The sequence below is a fragment of the Apaloderma vittatum genome, unplaced genomic scaffold, assembly GCF_000703405.1.
Source record: "Apaloderma vittatum isolate BGI_N311 unplaced genomic scaffold, ASM70340v1 scaffold2177, whole genome shotgun sequence".
In the NCBI taxonomy this organism is placed as follows: Eukaryota; Metazoa; Chordata; class Aves; order Trogoniformes; family Trogonidae; genus Apaloderma; species Apaloderma vittatum.
This window is the reverse complement of record NW_009725536.1, coordinates 51,380-69,670: the sequence shown is the minus strand read 5'-3', so window position 1 is coordinate 69,670 and position 18,291 is coordinate 51,380. Positions and strand designations below refer to the sequence as shown.

The window sequence follows — 18,291 nt, the reverse complement described above, 5'->3', positions numbered from 1 at the left end:
CCAGTTCTGGTGTCCGCACCATAAGAAAGACAGATCTGTTGGAGCATGTTCAGAGGAGGGCCACAAGGATGATCCAGGGGCTGGAGCACCTCTGCTACGTGGACGGGCTGCGGGAGCTGGGATTACTCAGTCTTGAAAAGAGAAGGATTCATGAGGACTTAATAGCTGTCTTCCAATACCTGAAGGGAACCTACAGGAAGGCTGAGGAAGGACTTTTTACAAGAGCATCCGCTGGTAGGACAAGGGGAAATGGGTTTAAGTTGAAGAAGAATAGATTTAGATTAGACCTTAGGAAGAAATTTTTCAGTACGAGGGTGGCAAGACTTTGGAATAAATTGCCCAGAGATGTTGTGGCTGCCCCCTCCCTGGAGGTGGCTGCTCCCTCCCTGGAGGTGTTCAAGGCCAAGTTGGACAGAGCCTTGAGTAGCCTGATCTAGTTGAGAGGCGTCCCTGCCCATGACAGCGAGGTTGGACTAGATGATCTCTAAGGTCCCTTCCAGCCTAGGCCATTCTATGAATAGTAATAGCAGTGATGACAAAAGTAATGACCGCAACGTTACCAGTAGTAGAGCAGGAAGAGGAAGTTGGGCAGTGAAATGGCCAGCTGGATCCCCTGCCATGTGGGAGCCAAATATGCAATTCCAGGGAGAATCATAATTCCCAGGGTGAAGAATATCTGAATCACAATCCCAACAATACGCTGGTCAGAACCAACAATCTCTGTCACTGAGAAGAGAGAAAGCCAAAATAAACAACACAGACACAAACCTGACTCAAAAGAAAAATATTAGTAGTGGAACATGAAGAAGGATAGTACTGTACCAAGTTACAAGTCTGTCTAGGCTAGCATCTTGCCTTCAGCAGTGTAAGTATGTCACCAAGACTGTCCAGGACAAGCATGTGTGACAACTTCTCAGGAATTCACCCACAATTCCTCAGCTAGAGGAGTTTCTGACTGCATGTTTACTAATAAATTAAGTAAGGCCAGAACAGGAGTTTGAGGTTGTATCATGATCATGCTTAGTGGTAGATGGATAGCACTCTCCCTGTCACAGTTTTGGTCCGTGCCTCTAGACTAGAGGATCCTCCAGGCAGGGGCTCCTCCCAGCAGGTAATATGGACAAGGTATCTCTGGGGAAGAGAAATTAGCCATATCATGCTAGTTGCTCAGAGGGCTGAGGTATGGTCCACAGTTTGGTTTATTTATTAGAACATAGTCTAATTAGTTGTTGGGATTTTTTAATCCTTTGGTGGATTTTTTTATTTTGTGAGTGTATCTAATCACTTCTGATACCCACGTAAGCCCATATTTCAGGCAGTATCCTACAGCCACAAGATCCATTCTTGAGATAAGCAATGCATAAGGAACTGTCTCTTGCTTGTTTCAAAGCGTAACAATTACCTAGCTTTAAGAGTAAAAGCAGAGGGGATTACCTTGGTTTACAATGGGCAGAAAATACTTTGAAAAAATTTACTAAATGAGATAGAATTTTACAAGTAACAGTGATTAATTTTGGCTGGCAATGCAGAGATATGACATCATTACTATTTTTATTGACTATTCATCATGTCTGCATGGCTCAGGGACAACTCTACTCCCTGAAGGTAGCTGCTCAGCCCTGGCATGGGAAGAACAGGTTTTTAAGTAAAGGCAAAGAGAGGTTCTTTGGGCGGCCTAGTGTGTTTCTGTAGCACAGTGATCTGTAGCTTAGGAGATGTATTTGGTGCAACTAAAGCAAAGATCTGTATATGCATCTTGAAAAATCTTAGACTGGTAAATACTCTGGGTCATCCTGGGGACATAAGAGTAGAATGCTGAAGGGATTTAGAAGGAATCACCCTCCAAGAACTAAGCACCTTGGTTAGGGCTGCAGTAATATTCTGTGTCTCTGGATGCCGTATCTCTGAACCTTTTCCTAAAGTAAGGCAGTCTGATCTGAGCATCATAAAACATTCCTCTCTGTTAAAACTTGGCCATTTTAATGAGGTGTGCCATAAAACAATTTGCCAAAGTTTTAGGATAAGATCTCAGTTAGGCTAAATACTTGGAATGTGAGGGGGAAAAGCAGCTTCTGGCCCTTTCACTGGATCTGGGACCTGAGCTGCACAGCAACTTGGCTCAGAAAACTGAGGTGGTTTAGAAGCAAAAGGGCTAGACATGTATGTTTTCACATATATCACCACAGTGTTTCCAGGTCTCACTGTAACTGCATCTGGTTGCAATTCTGTTCTCACTCATCTGAATTCCACTAGGAATTTTAAAAAATTGTCACCAGCCTCACAGACTAAAGTAATGGTATAAATTCTGAACCTGGCAGTAATTCAAGATGCCACAACAACACACTTTTCTCATGAAAAGCAAGATTGCTATATCAGGAGCTTCATTGCTGGGCTATGACTACAACCTATCAAAGAGTCTGGATCCCTGCTGTTTTAATGTTATCTATAAAAAAGCTTCCCTTCCTTCTCCCTTTTCAGGAAATAATAATCCTAATATGGACCCTGGTGGCACTTAGTAAAACCTCCCAACTAAAACATGAAGAGCAGCCATCCAAGCATCTGTCCTCCCAGTGAGGAAAAGCAGTTAACTCCTCTGAGCATCTGTGGAAGATGCTCAGACTCTGCCAAAAGTAACCAAGTCCCTGTTTGTGTATCTGGTTTATTTGGGCTTGCTCTGTAGATTTTTATCATCTTGGTGATCTTCTATGTAAAAAGAAAACCTTTATATACACGCACTCAGCTCCTTCACATCTTAATTATTTGTGTTAATGCCTCCCCACCAGAGTCCATAGATTAGGCAGCCATAGGAGTTCTCAAATAACATCAACAGGAAGTCTTGAATTGCTACTGCATCACCTATAGCCAGCTGCTCACAGCCATATTCGGGTGTCACAGTGATGAGTACTAAAGCAGAGCTTGAACACGTCACTCTTGTTAGTCTGCCCTTGTGCATTATTTCTTCCTTGCTTTTCTTCATGGGATCCTATGAGGTCAGGCAGACATGTATGCTGCTGCTCCATTCCATCCAGTACCAGTACTGAATATCAGAAAAATTTTGCACTTGCTGCCATGCTCAGAGGCCACCTCTGTACCAGGAAACGAGCAGACACTGCCAGGTAAGGAAAAACTACACTATTCAGCTGCTAAAAAAGTCCTTGGCATGGTCTGGACAAAGGTGACTACAGTGACTACTTTCTCAGATGTTTTCAGGCCAGATGATGCCAAGTTACAATTTGAATGCAGATACCTTGTCTTGGAGGACAAATGCATTAACTAGGATGGACTTGAGTATTCATTGTCTGCCCAAACCAGGGCCAGTGCTTCATTCTCAAAAAAAAATATTATCAAGAGCAGATGTAGTCAGACATCTTTATCCTCTAAAAATCCCTCATTTTCCTAACCAGAAGAAAAAGAAGATAACAGGTCTCACCAATCACATAGCATGTCAGCCAGGTTCCCTTGCCAAACATGCCTTGAAGAAAACGGAAGATCAAAAATACAGTGAAGTTTGGTGCAAATGCCACTATGATACCGCATATCCCAACCCCGAGACAGGAGAGCAGGTAGATGAGGATTCTGCCATATCTGTTGAAAAAGGAAAACAAAGTGAAAATCATTAAAAGAAGCAAAGATATTTTTTCCTGGTATCTCATATTAATGCTAGATATGAATGCACCTTTGTCAGACAGGCTTTGTTCCAGAGGCAGGCTGTGTGCAACTTTGTACTGTTGGCCCTTGAGAGATAGAACTCTTTTCACTAATGTAGTAGTTACCACTGCATTTATGTCACTAATTTTAACTGGTGATGTCCTCACCAGGCCTCCTATTTTAGAAAACAGTTTGTCTTTTTGTATCTCAACTATGGCACATGTGTTACAGTTCAGATTTTAGGTCCAGTTGAAATAAGAGTAAATTTTGTTGTAGGTTTGTGTTTCCACAGATTAGTCTCCTAAGTATAATTACAGACAGCTCTGTGAAAGCAATTAATTTCTTTTTTAAGTACTTCATGTGATTTTCCAGTGTTTTGTTTAGCTTTAGACTGATTCTTTTCAAAGTCTACCTAACATATTCATGAGTCTCATTTTCCATCAAGGAACATCATTATTAAATAGGTGTGTCCAGCATAAGTCATAAATCCAACCTGCTCCAGGGCAGGTTGGCTGCTCAAGCCTGAACATCACCTGCATCTTTTCCTTGGTATTCATCCATCTCTAACAGAGTTGAGGACTGCCCAGAGGGAGCTATAACCTCAGTGGGAAGCGTATGACACCCGCCTGTGAATTAAGAGAGTTGCCATACTGAGTACCTTCCTTCTCTCGTCAAGCAGCTGCTTTCTTCATCAATGGTGCCTATTAAATATCCTCCAGTGAACATCTGTCCAGAAAACTCCTCTGAATGCTTCCTTTTTACTTCTGTGTCCTTCTGTCCTTCCTGGATCCAGATGTGTGCAAGAAAACATTGGAAACCACAAGAAAAGCTCTTTTGATGGCAATTTGAAGTCCAGACAGGATCAGTAAGTACAATGGCATAAAGTTGCCAGCCCAAAGGGAAGCACAGATTACACAGGCTGGCGGTTTTTATCCAGAGTGAACTAAACCTTCAAAGTGTTGATGCATGCTTGTTGCAGGCAATGTTACAAGTGATTTTACCTCCAAACAAATCAAAAGGCAGCAGCGCTTATACAGTACCTGTCTGCAGCATAGCCCAGGATGAAGGCGCCAGCCAAGAATCCCAGATTGAGGATAGCCTGCGAGAGATCCAGCATCCAGGCATTGCCGCACACAAGGTTATACTGCAGGAAGAAGGGAGAGGCATAAACACCCCAGGTGAGTCACTCATCATCCTCAGGGCAACACACTATAGAAACTGCATAGGTCCATGTGGGAGGGGGAAGTTCAAATATTCTTGTTAAACAGCAAGCACCAGTGGGCCGCAAAGAGCAACCATAGCAAATACTCTTCAACTTGTCATGAAGATAGAGGGAGAGTTTCTCCTTGCCGAAAGGATGCTCTGTTTCATACATCAGTTGTACAGCTATGGAAAGCAAATTGCTCTTCTGCAAATCAAACACAATGCTGTTAAACATGTTGCCAAGGCAAAGCCATCATGACTTTGCTTACTGCAGAATAAGGGTGCACAGCCATAGTCAATGAAAATATCAGATGATCAAAATGGTTTAATTATTTTTCTTAGTGCCTTCTAGATAAAAGCTAAAACAAGTGGTCTCTGAGAAAGCTGAAAATGGATCTCAGATCAATTTCAGACATATTGAGTATGTATTTTCTTGGTGCACCTTTGCCCAGACTTTTCTATTCCTTATACTGCAGTAGTCATAACTCCCTAATGCAATATTACATTAGTGCATATCTGAATAATTCATTAACAAGGATGGGAACAGGCAGAAGTGAAGGGAAGAGGGAAGTAGGTAAGAGGCAAAAAGACAAAGAGACTAGGAATTAAAACTAAAATGAAACTTTAAAAAATGTAGCTATCCTTACAGTATGTAACTGGAAATTACTTTAGGGGTTCTTTGAGAATAAAGAAATACCAACTGCTGCCTGCCAACTTCTGCAGATCTTCTGAGAGTCAGGAAGTTTCGATCCATACCTGAGGTTAGCTTAGGAATCACATGCCTTTCGGACCAAAGGAAGCCACAGACATCAGCAGCTGCCACCATTTATCCTAGAGAGACCGTTTTGGTTTCAGGCACGAGCTTTAAGAAATCCTTTCACCGCTGACAAAGTGATGACTGCTGAAGCACACACAGGGTGTCACATTTGTGCTCACCGGCACACAGATCACAACGCTAGTGCTCAGACACTGTTCTTGGATAAGGTGGCCACAGGGTGGGTTAGAGACAGGATTAATAGCCTCTTCTGCCACTCACAATTCTCCAAACTCTAACATTTAGTGCCATGATCCTGAGCTTCATCTTATCCCAACTGCATGCTGTAATGCTCAGTGAGTATTGATTGGACCTGGCATTTCAGAGGTGCCTACGCAAGAGATAAAGAGGGCACCCAGACTTGGATTTCACTGAACCCAAATTTGGACTCAAAAATCTAAATTCTCTTAAATGTTTATTTATGTACCTAAATAAGAAACCATTTCCCATATTCCAAACTACACACAGGTGCAATTCACACTCGTTTCTACAAGCTATTCTTTGCTTTTTAAAATGAAATTCCTCAGTTTTGGTTCCAAGTGTACTATTAGCATTGTCACTGACAGTAAATACAACAGTATCATTGTTGCTGGTTATGACTTTACTGAAGTCCAAGTTTTTGGGGTTGTTTGTGGCTTTTTGGTTTTCTTGAAGACACAGGTCCTGGAATTTTGTGGTGGAGAACTGCAGTTTCCAGCTCTCACAATTGTGAAGAAAAGCTTGTCTAGTAACCTCACAGGTCCCCAACCTGGCAGATGTCCCACCTCCACTGACTTTAAACAAAGTAGTGATTTTGATGTCAACCCCCATTACTCAGGGGAGCCTGACTGGCCACCTTTCAGCCAAGACAGACAATCAGCATCTGGCTTCCACTTCTGTAAATCTTGAGCAGAAGCTGCAGAAACCTCAGCTTACTCTGAGGAATAAAACCTGCTCTCAGCTGTCATATTCGAGGGCTGTTGCAATGCTTTCCTAAAATAGCCTGAACACGGAGCAGAACTTTCAGACTTCAAACGCTGCTTAACCTCTGGATTCTTGAAACTGTGACAGCTCTGACAAATAGTATCAAAAGATGTAGTTTTGTAAAGCAGTTTTCTCATGAGAATGACCATTAAAAGAATATTTCAGAAGGCAATGCCATTGACTGTGCGGACAGTAGAGGTTGTGGCTCTCAGAGGACCATCTGCAGCCACCCATAGAGGGCAATACAGCTTACCAGAGTGCTAAAAAACAGCTATAATAAAATATTGGCTTCAAAAGTGTGCTGATGGAGTGTAACAGAAAAGGGAATAATCATATGAAGGGACAGGCAGAGTGGGCAAGAAGGAAGAGTGGTTTCACATGAGCTCAAGGAAACCTCTCTGATTTAGCCTGAGCTGCATGCAGCTAGATACCTCACAGGACACAGGTCTGGTACAGCTCCCCCAGGCAGGACCCATGCTGGACACACTGGCAGTGCCATGTATGCACCATGAGGACCATCTGGTCAGTTGCTAGACTTCTATATGCATGGATCATATTCATTGCCTGGTCTTTGGCTCTCTGGCATGGTTCCTCTGGCCAGCTTGGCCTGAATTTCAGGTGCAGCTGAGACCTTCAGGTACTGAATGTTGCTGCTTAGTTGAGCTTTCACACCACGCATCAACAGCCTTCCAAGAACAGCACAGATCTTTCATTCTCTTGCCACATTCTGTGGGTTTTTGGTCAGACCAGTGCCAGCAGAAAAGAGTACATGCTCTCCTGTGTGGGTGACAGCTCTGAGGAGGGCTCAGAGCCCCATGACATGGGCTGTTTTACAGAATGCTCTGTTACTTCATGCTCTTTCCTACCAGTGACTTCAGAGCTGACTGTGAGCCACTGCCTTTTCCCAGACGTTTGCGGAGATGGAGTGTGACAGAGATCAACCTCAAACTGCATCTGTGGTTCACTTTTGAACACTGTTTGACGTGAACCTTCACACGATTATTTTCTGCTTCCAGCAGATGCTTGTAGAGTAACCCTGAGGACTCCGTCTCCCAGAGAGGCAGAGAGCAGCCCTCGGCTCTCTCCCAGCAGTCCCCAGGAATAACAGAGAGATCTGAACCTGTGGTCTGCAGAGTGAGTCGTCTCACAGTGAAGGTTAAGATCACTCAGCACCTCACAAGCAGCTTGGTTCCTTGAAAGATCAAAACCTTGGAGGGAAATATCAGGCTGATGGATGGATGAGCAGAGAGGGCCTCATATAGGACCAGGTTTAAGAGCCCTACACAGAATTGCCTGAGTCATAGAATCATAGAATGGCCTAGGCTGGAAGGGACCTTAGAGATCATTTAATCCAACTTCCCTGTCATGGGCAGGGATGCCACCTCTTGACTAGACCAGGCGACACATGGGGACAGAGAGCAGAATGTCCTTTGATGCTTGTGATTGCTCCTAAAGAAGATGGTCATGAGAGAGGACTCTCCCTCATAAGCTAAAACAGCTTAGGACAGAATGAGGAAGGAAGTAAGAGCAATATTGCATATAGCAATAAATCAGCGTCAGAACAAAATTTAAAAGTGCATCTAATAATGGATCCATTAAAGCAACATCAAAATGAAATGATGCTTACAGGGACATAAAATCCATAAATAAAACCATTGCAGATCACTTAAAATCCACTCGCCTTCACTTTCAGTTGTCGATTTCAGAGACCAAGCCCTGGACTTCTAACACCTATAAGCTGCATTGGGATTACACCTCTCTCCCTGAGACAACACACCAGTTTTCCCAAGAACCAGGTCATCAGCAGTGCTAGGTAGGACGAGAGATGTGCTTCTCACCTTGTAGAGTCCCTCCCCTGGGAAGGGCACCTACCCTGCAAGGAGCAGAGCGAAAGCTAAAAAGGTAGGTGAGGAGCTCAGCTCCAGTTGTGGTGGTGGGTGGCTGTGCCTGGGAGTGCTGGAGCCATGCCCAGGCAAGCAGCCAGCCTGCACAGAGCAGCCAGGAGACCAGCCCCAGCATTCACTGCAGGCATTGGCCTTCAGGGTTTATACTTTTTGATCTTTTTGTCATAGGGTATATTTATTTTTTAAATAATTTTATCCCTCTTTACTGTAAACAGGCAATGAATAAACTGTCATGAAAGAGTGCTGCAGAATTAACCACATCAAAAAGAGAGAGGGGAAAAGTATCTTTACCAGTGAGGACTCTTTCATCTGAACAATTTCAGATGATTTAAGCAGCAGCTGAAACCAGCACTTGGCTAACAATAATAGTCAAGTATGTTAAATATTCTGGGAAATAGGAAAACACAGAAAATTCATAAGAAACTATGAGCTCTTTCTGAAGAGATTGGTGCTTATATGCTAACTGTACTCTCTTAAATTAGTCCTGTGCTGTGTTATTTTCTAAGTGTTTAAATAACTCCTGGTACCGATAAGCATTCTCAGACCTTTTCTGTTTGCTTGACGTAGCATGTAGCATTTAAGTCATCACCCTGCAAATGTCTTGCTTTTCATTTGCAAACGTAACCTTTAGAGGGGAATGTAACCTTTAAAAGAGAATTGCACACCCTCCAGAGATCTTTTTTGATCCAAGCCGCAGGTCAGACCCACATCACTGCTTCAGCTGTGACCTGGTTTAGTTGCGCCTGATAGTTATCCCCATCTGCATCACTTGAAGGAAAAGCATCTGCATCTGTTTACCCAGGATTTCAACCTCTCTCCAGTTAGCCCATATTCCTCCCGTACAACACTCCTCCAAAATATCTCCCATGTCCCTTGCTAGCAGCCTCCTCAAAAGGGAGCAGAGCAGTGCCTCCTCTCTGTTTCTGAACAGGTATCATACCCCTGTCCATGCATGGGGTCATGTTTACAATCCTACCACATGGACTGCCCCTATGCCCAGGCAGATGTGGCCCATGTTGGGAGGAGCTCACCAACCAGGAACACTTTCATGCAAATATCCTATGGTATCAAGGAGCGGAAGAGCTATCTCGCTCAGTAACCGTCTCCCACTATGATTAATAGGAGAACTCGTTCCTTGGAAGTACACGTTTTTCTCACACCAAAAAACTCCCAGCATACGGTCTTTCAATGTCACTGAGTACTACCCTCCCATTAACGCCACTTGGTTTCCAAAATTGGGAACTTTGAGAATCAAAAATTCTAGGGCTCCCTATCTGTCTAGACTACAGCTATCTGACTTTGGTTTTCTTAGTTTTCTTCCTAAATGTTCCAATTTGTCACATCCAGGGAAGAAGAGCTGTAGCTCACACCATTTGAAAATAAGCTACAGAAGAGATATGAGGCCAGTGGCTCGTTGCTGAGCATCACACAACCATCAGCAGGCTGAGACCCAGCGAGGCTTTACCCTTCAGAAGCATCACCTCTAAGGCAGTACATCTTTGCTGCTGCAAAATCTGGGACGTATTCTGAAGAAACATTTGAGAGACATTGGAGTGAGGAGAGCTTACCATCCTGTCCTCTGTGTGCATTTGCAGGTGTCTCTGTCCACAAAGAGTGTCCCTGCAGTGCATGTCTCTGCCAGGAAGTAAACTTTTCTGCTTTCACTTGAATAAGCTCACCCAGGACAACACAACAGAAAGGGAATGTCACAATGTCTGTGTTCAGACCACTTTCCTCTACAGACTTGAAATTTAATCACTAAAATATTTACTGCAGTGTGTGGGGAAGGATATGGAAAAGAAAATGAAAGTCTTAAGGTTTTTTTGACCCTGATCTTAAGCCTCAGACCTGTAGAGTACTGGCTACACCTAGACTCTGTTAAAACCTGGCTAGCCAGCTCCTAATTGCAATCATCATGTGAGTGAAGTAACACAGCTGGCCAGCTCCAATTAAGGGCACATCCTCACTATCACCATGCTCCCTGCCAAGCTACTCGCCACACAAGTACAGGCACACAGCACAACCCCACAGCTTGTCTCTGCATTCAGTGCTGTGCTCACCTGCATGATTTCTCTTCCACTATTCAACAAAAAGCATTGTGTGCCTGCATGCAGCCTCCTTCCATTTAGGGAGTTGACTAAAAAAAAAGTTGTGCTGCCCAAATTGACAAACAATCTGCATCTGCACTATTTTTATTGGCAATGAGGATAATTCTTGCCCTCATTTCCTCATGTCCATAATCTTGGACAAGAGGAAATAGTCTCAAGTTGCACCAGGAGTGGTTTAGGTTGAGTATTAGGAAAAATTTCTTATTGAGTACTGTTAAGTATTGGAACAGGCTGCCCAGGGAAGAGGTTGAGTCATCACCCCTGGAGATATTTAGGAGATGGGTAGATGTGGTGCTTAGTGACCTGCTTTAGAGGTGGACCTGGCATTGCTAAGTTAATGGTTGAACTTGATGGCCATAAGGGTCTTTACCAGTCTAAATGATTCTATGATTTTATGATTCCATGATTCTATGAGATGCCATCCTGAGCAGAAATGAGGTACTGCCAAAAGAGGCAGGCAGTAGGAACAAGCTCCTTCAATACATGCCCTTCTATAGTGTCCTTAAGAGACTGCGGAAAATCAGCGCCTCCCACCCTGACAGCCCTGCAGTACAAGCAGCCGTATATCCCTGTGATGAACAGCTTCCTACCCACTAGAGACCTGAACACCGATGTGGAATCCCAGTGCAGGTTTACAGTAGCAGCGGTGTGACTGACGAGAGCTGCACCGGTGCATTTTGCTGCAGCAGCAAACCATCTGAGAGAGATCTACCTGGGAGAAGAAAGAGATTTTGCACTGGGTCCCTGTAGCTCGTTCATGGAGTCATCTCTGTAGAAAAGAGGGGGAGCTTTCTGAGATGGGAGTAGATCTACACGACTAATGGCTGAGAAACACAGGGGTTGTGGCAACTTCTCTTTTCTGTATAGTTTTGGCAGAAGGCAAACATTTCCATTTTAGTTTAACATTCAGACTAACTGCAAACTTGTAATTCCTGGTAGTTGAGAGGCCTGATTATGGACCAAACAAGTCCCAGAACACCTCAGCACACCCATGGCTGTAAAAATGCATTGCTTTAAATGTCAACAGGTCATTAAAAGCTCCTCTAAATGTAGCAACTTTAAGTAGGGGTTTGGAAACACTTCACTGCCTGTTGCAATTAAATTTCAACATGATGGATGAAACTCTTCACTGAATAAAAAAAAACAACAGTGATTACTCAGTCCGATTACAACAGTATATTGAGAGCTGTGCCCCCTCATTTTAAGTGGCATTGAAACAAGTGGCCAAACAGAGGCTGGTTTACCCTTCCACTCCCTGTAACAAATGGTTTAGGGCAATATTTATTATTTAAGGAAACCTGTTGCTGCAGGTTCTGTATTTGTTGCTGAGCAGTGCTTCTCCATCTCTCTTGTTCTCTGGGCTGTCAAACTGCTGTCTTTCACACATCCCTACTGCAATAAAATATCCTGCAAGCACATGCAGTAGAAAACGAGAAATTATTGCTTGCTTTTTTTCTCTTTTTGTCAAAGCTTCTGTCAGAGTGCTAAGGGACTCAGCAAGGACACTGTCCTTCTCCATGCCTTGTTTCAGCTGAGCACTTAACAGGACAAATGAAATCAGCCCTCACCCTGATGCCAGGGCACTGTGGTTCCAAGCTGCAGAACAACTTAGTTTTGAAAGCTTTGGAAGTTTCTCTCCTGTGCATGTCCTCAGGCCCAGCTGGGACCTTTGCATCCCTACCACCCAAATCACCTGGACTCATTGAGCCTCCTAGGACAAAAGACCTGTTTTGTCCTTTTTTTCTTGTATCTATCTATGGCCAAAGCAGAAAGGAGGTGGGGAAGTCCTCTCCTGAACTGGGGAAAATAGCAGCTATCCTAACACCAGTAGGAAAAAACAAGGCCCGAACCCTCAGCCACTACCAGCCGGCGCAATGGCAATAGCAGAAATGTAGCCCAACTGGCATGACTCATGCAAGGAATGGCCTCAGCCCCTCCCTTATGGGGAAAATTTAGTTAGAGCTTCATAAGAAATTCAGCAATTGTTGCTCCCTCTGTTCCTCTTTCTGCTTTTTTTCCCTTTCCCTCCACTATTTAATATTAATTCCACCATGACAGTGGAATGGAAATAAGGCAGGGTACTGCCATGCCAATGACAAGACTCACACTAAAGCAACACTCTGAGGGTGAATTGCGTTATTGCCTCAGAAGAGGACAGCGAAAAGATCAGCTGTGCTTTCTCCACCCTGAGATTGACTCCCATGTTATGTCCTGCTCTGAGGGACTGTAAAAACTATGGATAAACATAACTGCTTTGCTTATAGGTTTTTCTGCAAATGCTGGCTAACTATTATTATCTGAGACAGTTGGAAAGCAGAGAAGTAGGAAGATATATTCCCAGCAGGTGCAAAGGATATGTTCAGACGACCATTTCTACCTCAGACCTCACACTTTGGCAATAAATTGTTGCCAGGTCTCAAAATTACATCATCTATGATGTGAAGACTTGCTGTAGACAAGGCATATTGGATTCGGTCCTTTCTGCTGAATTGCTGCCAACAAAGGCTGCAAATAAGCCCAAAACATGCCAGCTGTGCTGTAGCTGCTGATGATAGTGGAAATCTCTCTTCCTTTCATCCACCACCACAAGCCATTCAACCTGCAGACGTGATTGTAGTTCACACACATGCCTCTGGGAATCCTTACCACCAAAAATATCAGAAAAAAACCAGCTCTTTGCAAACTATCACCAGGTAACCTTTCGTGGAGTGCTAGACTTTCTCCACTGGGATAAAAGTACATAGTGCCGAACCTCAACAGTATTGAAGGTCAGTGACTCAGTCTTCAGCAGTTTCCCAAGGAAATTAGGCTTATTGACTTCTGTATATCCCAGTGTCCTCATTTTGCTGGGAGAAAATCATAGGCCAGCCATGGTATGCAGAGTGTTGGCAGTTTCGAGTCCTCCTCCTTCGAGTCCTCCTCCTCCTCCTCCATCTTCTTCTCCTCTTCCTCCCCCTCCTCCTCCTCTCAATGGTCACCATCCCTGGTGCTCACTTATAATTCTGCTCCCAAGGACTGCTTTTCCATTTATTGTGACTGCTGTACGTTCACTGGGCTGAGTATAAATTTGCATGCTATATATTAATATTAATAATGCTGGTTTTGTTGTTTCATTAAATCGATTCTTATTTCAGCCCATGGCTGTCCTCTTCTTTTCCCGATCCCCTTTCTTGGCTGGGGAGGGGTTTTCAAGTGATAGAACAACTGCTGTAGTTCAGTTCCAGATCAGGATAATTGCAGACACCTGGGTACCTGTGTCCCTCACAAGTCTCACACAGCTGGAAATGGCAGGCAACACACTTTCCACATCAAGTGTTACAGAGTACAGGGGGTGACTTGGGCTCCCTCCCATGAGGCTGAGGCATCCCTGGTCCACTGCAGCCTCCTGGCACCCCTGCTCTTCTTGCTTCTCTGTCTGCCATACAAAAACCATCCTTTCCTGCCTTCCTCCCCAAGATAAGAGGTGCTGCAGTCAGCAGCCTTCCCCCCTGAGCAGCAACAACCACCTGCTGCCGCCAGTGTCATGTCAGATGGCACCAGCTGGTATGAGCCAGGAATGGGTTTAGCTCAATAATTAATTATCCCCTCAACCTCCCTCTCCAAGCAAAATCTGAGAAGCTGCAGGGTTCCCGTCCTGCTGCTGACGCATGCAGTAGAGTCTTCCAGTTTCACAAGGAGCTGGGTAAGACCTGCTCAGTTAAACAGGAGCAGATTGCACTGGGCCAAGGACCTCTGTGCAGATCCACCACCTGTGACACCATTGCGTGGGAGGGGTCCTTGCCAAGTTTCACACATAGTGGAGGGCTTTGCTGATATCTCGAAAACTTTACATCATCCTAGCTCTGGTCTGCTCGACTTTAATTCAGGCACCACGGTGCTAGGCTGTGTGTGCAGCATCAGTGGACAACTTCTCTAGTCTGGATTGACCTCACAGAAAAGCCTGACTTAAAGCAACGGAGCACAGAGACCCTTAGGCATGTCAATGCAGAAGTAGTGACCTCCTCTCAGAGCCCATTAGACATCAAAAGATTTTAAAAGGGAATCTTTAGTAGTGCTCTGTCACCTGTCACTACACTAAGCTAACTGATTTTGTCATGTGCTGCTCTTAGGATGATTTCTTAATAGATTTTCCTCCTCTCCTCAAACGCTGAAGGAGGAAAGCCCTGGTACATACTCCCAGCATCCCACTATACCCCGGCACTGAGACTCAGGAGTCCCACAGCATCAGGAGATGCAGCAGACACTCTAGCTATTGCTTACAAAGCAAGAGGTGTTCTTTATAGTCAACATTCCCCTTTTTCCCCCTGCTTTCTTCTGCTGATGCTAATGTGAACACCTGCTCAGAAGATAACTGTCTAGGATGAGAGAGCGGCTAACGAGCAGGATGCTCCAGTCAGGCACAAATCAGAGCAATGAAGTCAGGTACTGCAATACTGTTCATTTGATAAATCAGTCCCTCCAGATATATGATTTAGCTTCTTTAGGGTACTCAGAACTGATTGCAATAGCCTGTGGTTTGGCTGCCAGACCTGTTCTGTACTATGACATCTTTTCATGCAGGCTCCACATGCCTACATTTGCCCTCTACCTCCTCTGCAACACTGCAAATCCAACCAGATCTGTCCTTGACATAGGCCTGGAAGAACTCCTTCAGTATTCTGACTTTTTCTTTTTCCCTTCTATTTCCCTGAACATATGTCCTTCAGATTGTATTGTAATTCATGCTTTTAACTTAGTCTCCCTGATCAGTTCCACTGCTAATTCAGCCAGACATAAAGTGCCAGAAAAGATAGTTGAAAGAAACAGAAATATTTCTGAACACATAGGCAAAATGAAGCATTTACAAGTAGACACATGAGAAAAGTCATCTTTGGTGAGCTGATTAAACAGAGCACAAAAACTGCTTGAATTAAATCATGATTTGTTATCACCTCAGCTACGCAAAAGGAGACTAAATTAATTCTGGGATTTAAATTGTCTCTGCTGGATGTATTATGAGTTAATAAGAAATCAAGCTCCTTTTAATAGCTGATTTCAGAAAGCAATTAAGCTAGGATATGTATGTCACAAGCTTCCTTTTTAGATGAACAAACTGAGCCTCATGGGATGTGATTTATCCCACAAATGTTGCAAAACTGTGAAGAGGACAAAAGTACCACAAGTTACAGCCCAACTGAAATGCACCCACCCAGAAAAAGTCCCTATAGGAGCCACAGTGACACTGATGATGGGACCTGTTGCCCTGGCACAGGAGAAAGACAGTCCCAGCTTCTCGCTACCTGTAGACCATTACTCCCTATTTTTCCCAGTGTGCACCTTTGGCAGCACAGGTACGGAGCAATTCCCCAAGCATCCCTTCATCCTTCCTCTCTCCTCTGGACTTAGAGGTCTCCCCAGGAGCAAAAGAAGGTACAAGTGGATAAGATGTTTGCCAGAGAACATTGAACATTTCACTCCCATTTATTGCTCCAACACAAACACCGGGTTAATACCGGGTTTGGTTTTTTTTTCAGTCGTACCCAGTGGTTCAGCACTGCTGGGAAATCACAGTAGCTTTGTTAGATATACAACCTGCTGCCATAAATGGACTTTGACCACAATCTTATGGACATCATTTACATGCTTTCACCTACAGCAAGGCTGAAGGTGAAAAAAAAAAAGAACAACAAAAGAAAAAGAATCTCTACAAGTTCACTTTTAAGCTCTGAGGTGAATTGCTAGCACAGACTGCCCAGGTAAAAGACACAATGACCTAACCCCTTGCAGTCCCCCAGCAGAGAAATCTCACAGGCAGTAGCACAACCTTCCCACCACAGCCACCTACCACAGTTCGCTCCAGAGCCAGGCTGCAGCTCCCAGTCAGCATTTGTCCTCCTGCTTACTCAGCCCTGGCTGGGCAGAGATACATCATCGTTCCCAGGGACCAAAGTTTGGCACCAGCTCCCTGCATGTTACTTGCTGCCCTCTGAGCAGCCTTGGTTTTGGTGATGGCTCATAAAAGCTAGTTCTGAGCCTTTGCTCTAGGGCCAGCCAGGTGCTCTCATTTATCTCTGTGTTTCAGAGGGCACATCTCCAGTGCAAGCATCTGGTTAAAAACCACAGTGGGAGGCTCATGAGACAGCAGGAGCCACAGCTCATGGCTGTGCTGACACATTTTGCACTACACCTTGATGATGTCCTAGCCAGCCCCTCTAAGCACACTTCATATTTTTCATCACTGCATCAGTGACAGTTACTATCAGGACAACCTTAAAATACCCACTCCTAGTGTGCAGACTCTATGCTGGAGCCAGACCACAGCACATCCCTGGCATGATTACAGATTACACAGAGAATCTCCTAGGAAAGCATCTTAAATGGCGTTTTGCAGCCTCATTAAAAAGCCGATATATTTGCCAGTACTTTCCACTAGTGGTAGCAGTCTGTGTTCAGGTTCTCTGATGCTGACATTTCAAGACAAGCTGAATGGTAGCTTTGGGCAAAAACGTGTGTTTGATTGTTGTTTTTTTCTTTAGTAAGCACAATTATTTCTGCTGACTCTTTTCAGACCTCAGAAGGGCAGTCTGCTACCAAGTTTTTTTATTAACTGCAGACTTAAGTGTTCACTACTGGAAACACAGGGAATGGATAATATACAGTGATCCAGATCACCAAGTGGTATCAGTCAGCTACAATTGCAGTTTATACCAACAAAGTTGCTGGCCCAAAACTGAGCACCAGAAACCTCAGATGCAAGGACTTAACTCTTTATTTTAATCTGACATTCCTCTAGCAACATAGCAATCTCTGTGTGGAGTGTTTGGCTTTGCATGGGTTGCTTGGGGAGCTCACCTTTCCCTATAAGCTTGGTGCTGACACTTAATCATACTAATTGTCCCCATTTGCTTGTGACTCAGAACAAAACTAATCCAGAAAGAAAAACCAGCCACCAACGCAAGGACCCTTGCAGCAGCAATCCCATTTTACACAATCCCACACCAGGACGGAAGCTGCGGATTAGAGGAAGGAATTTTCCTTACCTCGCTGATGATGGATGAGTGGGGTTGTTCATACACCCAGTTGTTGTGGCATGTGATGAGTGGCAGGTTGCTGGTGCTGCTGTTGCGGTAGCTGGCGAGTGGGCTGGTGCAACTGATGGAGGTGTCCCACACGACATCCAGCCTCTCGCACTGCCCGCTGGAAGACCCATTCCCCAGGGGCAAGGGCAGCACCGTGAAGTTTCGTTCCTCTTCTATTGTCCAGCCACATCGTTCACTTAGTTCAGCTGCCCCAGGGATCCTGCACCAGTAGCTGCCCGGTGCCCGCCCAAGGAAAACCACACTGGCGAACAGGGAAGAAAAAGTTATGCCTGTCTGGCAAAGGAGGAAAAAGACTCTCTTTTGAAATCTTCCAAATTCCCCAGCTTCCTTCAAAACCTCATCAAAAGATGGCATTCTGTGAGGCAGTCTGTCCACTTGCAGCAGTCCAAGATATGGCAGAGTTTGCTTTCACACTTGGCATCCGCTGCTGGCACTTCCTACCAAATATGACCGTCTCACGTCCCCTTGCTCCTCTCTTCTCACGTGCACACACACGGACACAAACACACGCACGGACACACAGACCCAGACGCACGGGTGTGCCACCCCACCAGTAGCATGAGCAGAGCAGG

The 18,291-nt window shown here is 44.6% G+C and overlaps 1 protein-coding gene across 1 annotated transcript; it reads right to left on the bottom strand.

Annotated features, from left to right (window-relative positions):
• Positions 1–556: 556 nt before the first annotated feature.
• LOC104276555 (solute carrier family 22 member 3-like) lies at positions 557–18,073 on the bottom strand. Its single transcript, XM_009872927.1, has 4 exons — positions 17,660–18,073; positions 4,689–4,792; positions 3,431–3,585; positions 557–726 (listed from the first exon to the last, which is right to left on the bottom strand). The coding sequence occupies exons 1-4, from the start codon at positions 18,071–18,073 to the stop codon at positions 557–559; spliced, it is 843 nt and encodes a 280-aa protein (XP_009871229.1).
• Positions 18,074–18,291: the final 218 nt, after the last annotated feature.